We start from the raw sequence: 11843 nt of genomic DNA on the forward strand, positions 1-11843 counted from the left end.
AATACCGCAGGTCCGCAAAGTCACGGACATCACGGCATGGACTATCCCATAGAACTCTATGGAGGTGTGCCGATGGGCATGGACGTCTGCGGAATGACTTTTTGGAGTGAAATTCAGTGTTGCTGATCAGCATATTGCGGATCGCAAAAACCACTATGGTCGTGTAAGACCAGCCTAAGGCTGAACCGTGAGTTATATCCATGGCAAAAAGAAGTCCACCTCAGACACATCTTCCATTTTTGCTGTGTGAACAGGCTCTTAAACTTGGTCATTTGTTTTCTGCCACTGTTGCGTTTTGGGATCTTTGTATGGAGAACTGTGTATGTAACATTGGGGGGAATCAATGTGACAGAATCTTTGTTTTGTATTTGCAGTGCTCACGATTTGACAAAATGGGATTTGTTTGGGAACTGTTACCGGCTATTAAGGACGGGCATTGAGCATGAAGGCATGATCGAGCAGGTGAGCATCTGGGGTTTGTTGTGGAGGGCTGTGGGGTTACGTGGAGAATATACAAATGTGCTATTACATGGATTTTGTCTATAACGTAATCCCTATAATTTTCTGTCCAGATTGGTGTCCAGGCTCTTCAGTGTGCGCACTACTCTATTCTGTGGCAGCTGGTGAAGATCACAGAAGGCAACCCATCCAAAGTAAGTGGCCAGTACAACATACTCCACTCTCCTCTATCTGCATGTAGACCTGGGAGATTTCCTGTACTGTGACTGTGATCGTGGAATCCGGTATCATGGGATGTCTTCTGCTTCTTTACAGGAAGATATGTTGATGTTAAGAAAAACTGTCAAGTCCTTCTTGGCTGTCTGTCAGCAGTGTCTGTCCAATGTGAACACACAGGTGAAAGAACAAGTAAGTAGCGTTGTGTAAGACAGCCTGGAAAGTAATGCAGAGAGTTTACCAAAAGTGTTAGGGTTAGTTCACTCGTGCGTTTTTTTTTGTTTTTTTTTTACCGGAATTTGTCGTGGAGGCCGCCTTAGATTCCAGACCAAAAAAAACGGCTAGCCGCAACTGCATGCCGCCTGCAGTGCATCGGCATCCAGTCGCAGTTTTCCGCTCCAGATTAGGCCAGATGAATGGGCCTAGTCGGGAGGGAGGTGTCGCGAGGCGGATTTCCGCTGCTGACTCATCCGCCGGAACAAACAGCTCGCAGAAAAAGGAAATGACCAACTCCCATTGATTTCAATGGGAGGCGGTTTTTTGAGCCAGATTCTGACACGGATTCCGTGTCAAAATCTGTCCCAGTATTCCCTGTGTGAACTAGCCCTTATATAAATAAAAAATCTTTCTTGATCCAGACTGCAGAAGAACAATTATTTTCTTAAAGATACAGGCTTGTTACTTGCCAGTCCTGTGGCTTCCTTTATTAGACGCAGATTACTATACACATCAATACAGGTTTGTGGAGTTGCAGTCGAGAACAATTTTGGATGGTCATATGGGGGGAAAAAAGTTTACCACCCCCAAATAAAATGACCTATTTTTCATTATATTATATAATTCTTAGCATTGTATTAGATGTATAGTTTGTACAAATTATTGTCACAGCACTTTAGTCACTAGCTGACTGACCGGGACTCTCAGCCATTTATGGGGGAGTCCGAGTCGGGCTGTGGAAAATTAGTAGTCAATGGTTTAGTCTCCTGACGACTCGGCCCTGATTAATATTACTTAATTGGATGTAAAATAGTGAAGTGTTTGTATATGAATGATGGTTCCAGGTCACACTGGTGCGCCATACTAACAGCTGAGTGGCTGACTGTAGCATATAGTACTATACAGGAACATATAAAACCTCTTATAGATTTTAGGTTATCTTAGGCAGATGTTGTAGTTATAGTAGCATGTATGTGTCCACGCTGGATAAGGACCAGGCCATGTATACTTTAACAGTCCTGCTGTTCAAATCATTGGGGTCTGGAGTGGTGGTTGCTGTCTTTGATATTGAGTGACAGGTGACACTTTTTGGTCAGTCTGTAACCAGTGATTTGAGTTTGAGATCTTCATTGTTTTCTTCCAGGCATTCATGCTGCTCTGTGACCTTCTTATGATCTTCAGCCATCAGTTGACCACGGGTGGAAGGGACAATCTTCTGCTGCTGGTCTTTAATCCTGACATAGGACTGCAATCTGAACTGCTTAGTTTTGTCATGGATCATGTGTTCATTGATCAAGACGATGAGAACCAGAGCATGGGTAAGGAGGATTGCTTTTCAGACTGTGGTCATGTTTCATTAGGGCAAAAATATGTTAGACACAATGGTCTATTGACTTCTCTAGGAGAGTTTTCTAGGTATGCTGTGTGACCTGAGCTGTGACATCCTCTATTGTGATTGGTGGGTGCTGTGTCTTATCTACATATACATGATAGCTGTGACCATCAAGTGAGGGACTGCTGCAAAGAAATATACAGAAAATGTGAAGTGGCAGCATGTTATATGGCTTGGTAGCCACAGAATTGTGAGAGCTTAGGAATTTCTTTTTAATTATATATAACATGGAAAATTTGAAAGCTTTATCACAAATTGATTAAAAATATGTTTAACATAAACCTTTATTTAAAAAAAATCTATCCATCTATCTAAAATTCTCTGGTGCCACCTTCCCTTCTAAGTGAATGGGGAGAAATTTTCTGCAGATGTCCATATATAGGATTTTGCAGCAGTTTTTACACTGCAGCAAGCAGAAATCCCATGTAAGTATACCTGTAAGGCTGCAGATTTGTTATGCAAATAAAAATCTGCTCAATTCATCTCAATGGGTTTTTTTTTAAGACATGGACGTAGAGTTCTGCGAGCACCATCCAGGTGAATAGTACAGTCACAGTAGATTTATTGCACCAATTTTAGCATGTAAATACACCAAAGACTACAGAAGGGAACGATGTAGGCATTTGTCCATTTCAGTAACTTTTCTGGGCCTTTTAGGTTCTGTTTTGCTTCCATAAGGGCCCCATCATAAATGCAAATATTGCCAGCAGTATGCACAGATTTTCATAACTAATAATAATGTTGTTTCCTACAGAGGGTGATGAGGAAGACGAAGCCAACAAAATTGAGGCGTTGCACAAGAGGAGAAATCTGCTAGCAGCATTTTGTAAACTTATCATCTATGACATTGTAGACATGCATGCAGCAGCGGACATCTTCAAGCACTACATGAAGGTACCTGTCTTATTGTACATACATATGAGTGTAGTATTTATAAAGCTACCTGTATTTTAGCTTGAAAGTCCAGTGGTTGGTTCTTCTCAATGACTGACCGCTATCAGTGTGTGCACAAAGACCTGTCAGACCGCTCACTGGACTCCCACTTCACTCCCCTCAGTTCTGATGCCATAGGGCAGGATAGGACCTGCGCTTCAATAATAATAAACTGAATGGAGCATTGGATTTCCCATCAGAAGAGCCTCTGCCCTCACACTCTGTCATGTGCATGAGGCCTTAGACTGCATTTTCATGCTGACTGTTTCCCTCTAATAAGTAGTGTTAAGATGACTTCATTCTGCTTTTTCTGTTTTCTTTAGTATTACAATGATTATGGAGACATAATAAAAGAAACACTAAGTAAAACACGGCAGATAGACAAGATTCAGTGTGCCAAGACCCTGATCCTTAGTTTGCAGCAGGTAAGAGTCAATGTTTTTATATCTCTTCCCATTCCTACATCTGAAGAATATGATGTTACCAGAACCTACCCACGTTTTAGGTATTTACATATGCACTTAAATCTCATCCCCTTTATTGCAGCTGTTCAATGAACTGGTCCAGGAACAAGGGCCCAACCTGGACAGGACGTCTGCACATGTTAGCGGGATTAAAGAGTTGGCGCGAAGGTTTGCTCTCACGTTTGGTCTGGATCAGATAAAGACCAGGGAAGCTGTGGCCACGTTACACAAGTAAGTACCTTATGTAAGAATTGTCTGCCATGTAGTATAAAACTATATAGAAATGACCAGAGTATGTTTTGAGATTCTGACATGTTTGCAGAACTACCTAGAAGTGTTTCACTATTTTTGTTTGTTTTTAGTTTTGGGGTATTTCTTGCTGTGCACGCTTTAATATATTCCAGTATTAAGGAAATAGGATTTTTACATCAAATCTCTAATGAATTGATTATTTTTTGCGCTTTTACTTCACTCTCATACGCTCCTTTCTAATTTCCCAAATGCAGAGATGGCATAGAATTTGCCTTTAAATACCAAAATCCTAAGGGCCCCGAGTACCCACCACTAAACTTGGCCTTCCTGGAAGTTTTGAGTGAATTTTCTTCAAAATTGTTACGTCAGGACAAGAAGACAGTGTAAGTATGACAATGTTGTGTCACAAAACCTATTCTTCATTTTTAGGTTGTAGTAGTAGTAATGATCTCCTTCATGTCCTAACAACCACTAAAAGGGTCGTCCACCACAGGCAACTGCTTTCATACCAGAAGCCCCAAACTTGTGATACCCTGGGCAAATGACTTATTTTGCCAGGGAGTCTAGCATCTGTCGGGCATTTCCCCATGTGCCTATGGGCTAATGTAATCTAATATATTAGTTTTGTGACCTTTTGGATCAATGAACAGTTGAAGTCTGCCAGGTAGAGGCCGTCTGCATCTCAGTTCTCTCTAAAACTAATTTCTTGTCAACTTCTTCCCTTTTCAGACATTCATATTTGGAAAAATTCCTGACAGATCAAATGATGGAGAGAAGAGAAGATGTTTGGCTGCCCCTTATCTCCTACAGAAACTCTTTGGTAACCGGTGGGGATGAGGACCGCTTGTCTGTGAATAGTGGAGGCAGCAACAGCAAGGGCTCTTCTGTGAGAAGTAAGAAGGGCCGGCCGCCCCTGCACAAGAAGAGAGGAGTGGAAGGTAAGACATAGGAATATTGTGTAGCTTATAGGGGTTGTACCATGCTGGGGTCTGACTGCTGGGAATCCAGAGCAGTCGGGCAAATATGGACATTGATGCCTCCTTGTGAATGAAGTACCAGTGTGCTGGTGTGCCACTTACGTCACGGGGGTTGCTGGAGCTGCTGTCTAAATATATACCAGCTGTTGGTTCGCTTACTTTCACACCTTGATGTAGAATAACACTTCTTAAAGGGTCTCTATCATTAGATTTTCTGTTTTTTAGATAAATGTTTGCCTGAATAGGCTTTAAGCTTTAAGGCTAATAAGGTGCTGCTGATGAAACACCCCCCCCTCCTCCAACCCCCCCTGAATTACCATTAAAATGTATATGCAAATCAGTCCTACCGTGCACGGTTGGCGTTCCATACAAACACCTCCCCACGGCATAGCTTGTTCACGCCCTCATCTCTGGTTTGACTTCCCCCTCCTTGCGATTCACCGCCTCCAACTCTGTGGGGTTGATCGAAATCATGCGCAGTAGCGCTCCCTCTGCACACGCTCCAGCGCCATTTTCCTGTAGAGAAAACGTGACCATACCGTGCATGCACAGCACGCTCGCGTAGTTCTCAGGGGAACAGATTAGTTCTCTACACAAAAATGGCGGAGGGAGCGCTACTGCGCATGCGCGAGATTTTGATTGAAACCCCCGGGCTGGAGGCAATGAATCGCAAGGAGGAGGACGTCAAAGAAGAGAGGAGGGCATGAACAAGCTATGACGCGGGATTGCACTGAACATCTACCGTGCCCGGTAGGACTGATTTGCATATACATTTTAACGGTAATTCAGAAAAACATGGGGGGAGGTTCAAAAACAATTAGCAGCATCTGAATAGCCTTATTCAGGCATATGTTTATCTAAAAACTGTAAAATCTAATGATAGAGCCCCTTTAAAGAGGACCTTTCATCAGATTGTGCACAGGCAGTTCTATATACTGCTGGAAAGCTGACAGTGAATTCAGCGCACTGTCGGCTTTCCCGATCTGTGCCCCGGGTAAAGCGCTATTGGTCCCGGTACCGTAGTGCTTTACAGTCAGAAGGGCGTTTCTGACAGTTAGCCAGGGACGCCCTTCTGCACAGCAGCGCCTATAGCCTCCAACTATACTATTGTAGGCTTTTGGATCACCCTGGGTTGTGTTCCATGCAGGGATGGTCAGGTGCCTATACTGCCGCCTTCCCCATTTTGGGCGAGGTTATATATGACCTCTGAGACTCTGCACGGGTATAGTCAGAAGGAATTGGTAAAGAAATCCTTTAATCTCATGCCTCAACTTCTATGTATATTTCTCTGTTACAGAAGAGAGTATTGACAGCTCCTGGGTAACCAGGAACGACACCATCCAAACACCAGGAGCCCTTACCACCCCGCAGCTTACCTCCACTGTACTGCGGGAGAACCCTAGACCCATGCCAGAACAAATGCCTGAACAGGAGTCTGAACACGGCTCAGAACCAGATTTCTTACACAAGTATGTTTCCAGGGTCAAGTGCTGTTATTTTGCTTTACCACTTTGTGTATAATTATTCTACTAGTTTTTCTATAACCCCTCTATGGTTTAGTGAGAGGTGCAGGGTCATCTGCTCTTAGATACTACATACACAATACAGAGAAGGAAGTGTTGTGTGACAGGCTTTGTCTTTTCTCCGTCCTAGTCCCCAGATGCAGATGTCTTGGTTGGGTCAGCAGAAATTAGAAGACTTAAATAGAAAAGACAGAACATCCATGAGCTACATGAAAGTGCGGAGCGGCGTTAGACATGGAGTGTGAGTATTGCACCTTTTCCAGTTTGCTGGTAGATCTTATCCTGGGCTACAACTATGTAACTAATGAAGAACCGCTTGGTACATTAAATAGTATGTGCAAGTAACTCTCTGGTCTTGGCATGTTTCCTTCCCCCTTTTCAGACGAGGTCTAATGGAGGATGATGCAGAGCCCATATTTGAGGATGTCATGATGTCCTCGAGGGGGCAATTGGAAGACATGAATGAGGAGTTTGAGGACACAATGGTTATTGATCTGGTAAGTTAGTTTGCTGTATGTTTGTAACAGTCTGGCATCTACCATGGTAAAGACATTTCCATGCAATTATATTACAGTAAGGTCTCATTTCTTAGGCATCACAATGTGTGTAACATTGTGCATTGTAGTGTTACATACATTGTGATACTTGAGAAATGAGGCTTTTACCCTAGAGCGACACAATGCAACAATTTGCATAATCTTGGAAGGAGATGCATTAACTTACTAAGATAGGAAAATGTCTGGAGAGAACAATATATGCAGGGCACTGTTTGTTGCACAAGGTCTTCTGATCAATGTCTTTACACTGCTTAAATAGATTCTATTTCTGATGTTATTTTTCTAGCCGCCTTCTCGAAACAGACGGGAAAGAGCAGAGCTCCGACCAGACTTCTTTGACTCCGCAGCCATTATTGAAGATGATTCAGTATGTATTCATGTACTGCCTAATATTGTATCTCCGTGCACTACTGAGTGTGCCTGTTATACAAATGCTCCACATTGCATTGAAGAGTTTGCTGCATTTTAACTGTTCAAGGGGTTTAATCATGAAAGACATTAATGACATAAACACAGGATATCTCACCTATCTCTAAAATAAGCCCTCCATATTCCAATACTTACCTGACCACAACCCTGCTAAGCTTTACAGGAAACTATGTAGCTCATTGTTCTAAGCTGTAACTCCCATTCATTTTTATTCTCTCTCACTCAAACTACTGACTGTAGGGAAAGCGGCGGACATATTGGGTGGCCCTAAGATTGCCTCAATAACTGCAACACCCAAGTTTCATAGCATAGCTGCCTGTTAATAGAAATAGAGAACAGTGCAAAAATCTCTGGGCACCCTACTGTTGTGCACTACAGCTTGGGACAGCACAAATTCTATTTGACCCTTAGTGGTGTCTTACCCTGGGACCCTTCTAGAATTCACTTTTTTTAGTGTATATTATAGAAGCTTGCACAGAATGTATTATATGCATGATCTAGACACCACCGGACCTCCTGGCCAGAGTTGGTTCTACCAAGTGAAGAAAGGGACCGCCATCCAACGTGTCCTGTAAAAATAAATCATTCTAAAAGCCACTATAAGTTTGATCCACAGGTTGGTTGGTTCCTGGTTTTGGTGCAGTTCTTTTTTTTTTTTTTTTTTTTTTTTTTAAACCAAAGCCTGGGGTGGGTTTGGCAGACGGGTGAAGTGTCAGCTCTTCCTTTTATATTTTTCATTGATCTTGACACTGCTCATGGCTTTAGCACAAAAAAAATACAGCAAAATGTGCAACAAAAACACGCAGCTTTTCTGTAACATGTGGCCTCATGTGAACCTGTTAGGGAGTTTTGGGACACTAAGCCACCCCCAGGCCCTTACAGATTGAAGGTGTAGTGTCTACAGTCGCTCTCTTTAGTACACCCTTGGCTTCCGTGCAGATTCACTGGAGCTTGGGTGCGTGTGCATTGAAGCCAGGGTATACAAACCTTCATCTGCACAGGAGCATCAGAGAGGAGTCAGATGTGACTTATCTCTAGGTAGATTTTTTTTTTTTTTTAAAGAAATGCAGGCAGGATTGACATTACTACAGTTCTATATGGGATATTAGTATATACCGGTCCATAAGTATCTGTGAGTGGTTTCGTGTCCCATATCAACCTGACAGGTTCCCTTTTAAGGGGTTTTCCGTGATTTTAGTTTATACCTATCCTTGAAACAGGTTGCCAATATCACTTTGGTGGCTCTGAATCCCAGCACCCCTACTGACAAGCTGTTTGCAGCGGTTGTAGTGCTGGGGAAAGTGCTGCAGTCCTTTACAAGGCAAAGAGCTATGATGCTGCAGGGTCTCTTCCAGGTGTTAGGGCTCGTTCACATGGAGCAAGTGGGGTGGAATTTGGACGCAGAATCCGCCTCCATACAATAGTGGTCTATGTAGACCGCTAGCGTTCGTTTTTCGGCTAGTGGTTTTTTTTTGCCGATAGCGTAAAAAAGAAGCGACGTTAACTTTCTTGAAACGGATTCCACCTCAGGAAATCAATGCAAGTGAATAGGAGGCGGAAAACCGCTAGGCGTTTTATCAAGGTCCAATAACTGTGCTGGAGGGAAAAACCGCCTGGCAGTTTTTTCCTAATTCCTGAAGCGGGTTTTTTTCAGGACCAAATTCCGCCTCCCCCTATTCAAGTGTGAACTAGCCCTTAAAGAGGACCTTTCACCATATCTGGGCACATGCAGTGTTATATACTGCCGGAAAGCTGACAGTGCGCTGAGTTCAGTACACTGTCGGCTTTCCCAATCTGTGCCCGGTGTGAAGAGCTTACGGTCCGGTACCGTAGCTCTTCTATGGTCAGAAGGGCGTTTCTGACCATTAGCCAGAGACGTCCTTCTGCCTCGCGGCGCCTATCGCGCTGTGCTGTGGAGTGGGGAGGAATGCCCCCTCCCTCTCCTGATAATGCTCGTCTATGGACGAGCTGTGTGAGCAGAGGGAGGGGGCGTTCCTCCCGGCTCTCACAGCACAGCGCGATTGGCGCCGCGAGGCAGAAGGACGTCTCTGGCTAATGGTCAGAAACGCCCTTCTGACCATAGAAGAGCTACGGTACCGGACCGTAAGCTCTTCACACCGGGCACAGATCGGGAAAGCCGACAGTGCGCTGAATTCAGCGCACTGTCAGCTTTCCGGCAGTATATAACACTGCATGTGCCCAGATATGGTGAAAGGTCCTCTTTAAACACAGTTATAAATAGGGTGGGGAACTTCAGTAAATAGCTAAGCGGCCATGGGGATGGCTCTAGTATTGATAGATTAGCAGGGGTCAGACCCCCACTAATCCGATATTCATAGACTAGAATAAGTGGTTAATATTAAAATCACAGAAAAGCCCCTTCAATGGTTCAATGTTCAGTTTATTTTCCCAGCAGACTTCCTAAACTTTTCCCGGTTCTTTATAAGTTTAGGAATAAATGTGGGAGCCAGGTCCTATTCTATTGGTGTAATTCTCCTTTCCTCTATTCTAGGGATTTGGGATGCCAATGTTCTGAGGTTCGGCACATACCCGGAACTCTTGTTTAAAGGCCTGTATACTGTGAGCTTCTGTAAGAAAATTAGAAAAAAAGAAAAAAAAAAAAAGACTTTTTTAACAGTTTTTGTTGAAACCAAATGCTTGTGGTATTGATGGATTGTGTACAACCTGGAGAAGGTTCCCGGTGTCTACAGAGAACACTACGCCCCCTGTCGGGATCAGTGGATGCTGAATGCTCACAACTGTTTGCATTTGGTGGTACAGAGAGATAATTGGATACATAGCCTGTTTTATGGACAAATGGTTTTATCGACTCATTTTCCTGCTGTACAAGTCAACATTTTAATCTTCCCCCTCCTTTATATGTTGAAGTCTTTGTTTCTACACATTGGCTATAATCTGGCCTACAGGACCGCGTCTCTACCCCCCTGTATGGAAATGTACATAAATTACAAAATGCACTGGAAGAGGAAATGGGCAAGAGAGGGGGCGCAGATGAGGCCAAAACGATAAATTTATTCTCACCCGGTTCCAGCAGAACAAGGATTTTTATTACTCAGTGGATGTCAAGACCTGCATCATCTGTTCCAATTTTTTTTCCCCCCAGAAGTTTTGTATTTTAATGCTGTGGTCCGGTCCCTGTCAGAATTTCACGATTTTTTTTTATAGGGTTTTTTTTTTTTTTACGACCTGTCCTGCACATTTTAACCAGTTGATACCAGCAAACAAAGGACAGCAGCAGTTTCACCCGGTTTCATCACTCGCCGGTAACAATTTCTTCTCTTGATACTTGTTCTTTTTCTCCCCATTTTTTGTTGTTTGTCACTTTTTTTTTTTTTTTTTTTTTTTAATATTCCTTGTATTGTTCGACACATCGTACATATTTTACAATAAATAAAGGAAACTTATAATAGTGGGACTGACATGAGCCTAATATCCATGCAGTAAAATTCAACAGTAATATTTTTGTAAAGAAAAGGTACAAAAAAAATGGAATTTTAATCTTATTTGTCGCCTATAACAAGCGCTTGGTTGGGCGGTTTTGGTTTTTTTTTTTCCATTGTTCCCCCTCTGGTCAATGTTGCAAGTTATAGCATTTTCAGTGTTATCTGTCCCGAGTTTGGCTCTTTTTAAACGGGAAAGAGGAAAGTATTTTTCCCCCAGCACAATAATTCCCCGTTTAACTGCCCTGTTCTGTATTATTGTAATAAAAGTCAAAATCACATGTCTTAAATAAAGTGATTTTAACAGTACTAGAATGGCTTTCTATCCACTGCACATGACACAAAAATAGAGATGTTCTGGTTTATCTGAAATGTTCTGTGGTAGATATAGCATAGACGGAAAGGGATTGACTTGGGAAGACAACCCCCCCCCCCCATGTGTCTTATGGATGTCACATGGGACGGGGCTGCTATGGACGGGGCTTGCTATACCAGAAATTCTGCTTAATATATAGTGGGGCTAAGAGGAACAAGAACAGAGCATGTGTGTCCACCTTGTAGTATTAACTACGATGGACACTAAGGCTGTGCAATAGAAACAGCAGGGAAACGTGTACGTACGTTAAATGTTTATGGACATGGTATAATTATAACAATGTTCATGGACAATCCCTTTAAGAGATTAGAGAGTAAAAAACATTAACCAGAAGAAAATTAAAAACGTTAAAAAAAAAAAATTGCATTGTGTTAATGTGGTTGGCTAGGAACTGGGTGCCAGTTCCTGCTGTTCAGTTCCCATTGAAGTCAATAGGAGCTGAGCTGCATTGACTATGCCCAACCACTATACACAGCATGGATCCCAATGGCTTCAATTACTCATGTCTATGGAAAGGGGAGGAGTGAGCACGACATAAGAGAAAATGAATTGAATTTCTTTGTCATATCAGTACTTCTCTATATATG

General features: G+C 42.8%; 1 protein-coding gene across 1 annotated transcript in view; it reads left to right on the plus strand.

Annotated features, from left to right (window-relative positions):
* Positions 1–11153, plus strand: part of STAG1 (STAG1 cohesin complex component) — a 120389-nt gene extending 109236 nt beyond the window's left edge. The window contains exons 21-34 of the mRNA XM_075269065.1: positions 375–462; positions 573–653; positions 775–867; positions 2036–2210; positions 3039–3178; positions 3541–3642; positions 3764–3912; positions 4188–4316; positions 4663–4871; positions 6208–6379; positions 6564–6674; positions 6816–6930; positions 7277–7357; positions 9932–11153. Of these exons, the coding sequence (XP_075125166.1) occupies positions 375–462; positions 573–653; positions 775–867; positions 2036–2210; positions 3039–3178; positions 3541–3642; positions 3764–3912; positions 4188–4316; positions 4663–4871; positions 6208–6379; positions 6564–6674; positions 6816–6930; positions 7277–7357; positions 9932–9955 (1669 nt within the window). The 3' untranslated portion in view covers positions 9956–11153. The remainder of the gene's footprint in view (positions 1–374; positions 463–572; positions 654–774; positions 868–2035; positions 2211–3038; positions 3179–3540; positions 3643–3763; positions 3913–4187; positions 4317–4662; positions 4872–6207; positions 6380–6563; positions 6675–6815; positions 6931–7276; positions 7358–9931) is intronic.
* The last annotated feature ends 690 nt before the right edge of the window (positions 11154–11843 follow it).

The sequence above is a fragment of the Leptodactylus fuscus genome, chromosome 3, assembly GCF_031893055.1.
Source record: "Leptodactylus fuscus isolate aLepFus1 chromosome 3, aLepFus1.hap2, whole genome shotgun sequence".
Lineage (NCBI taxonomy): Eukaryota > Metazoa > Chordata > Amphibia > Anura > Leptodactylidae > Leptodactylus > Leptodactylus fuscus.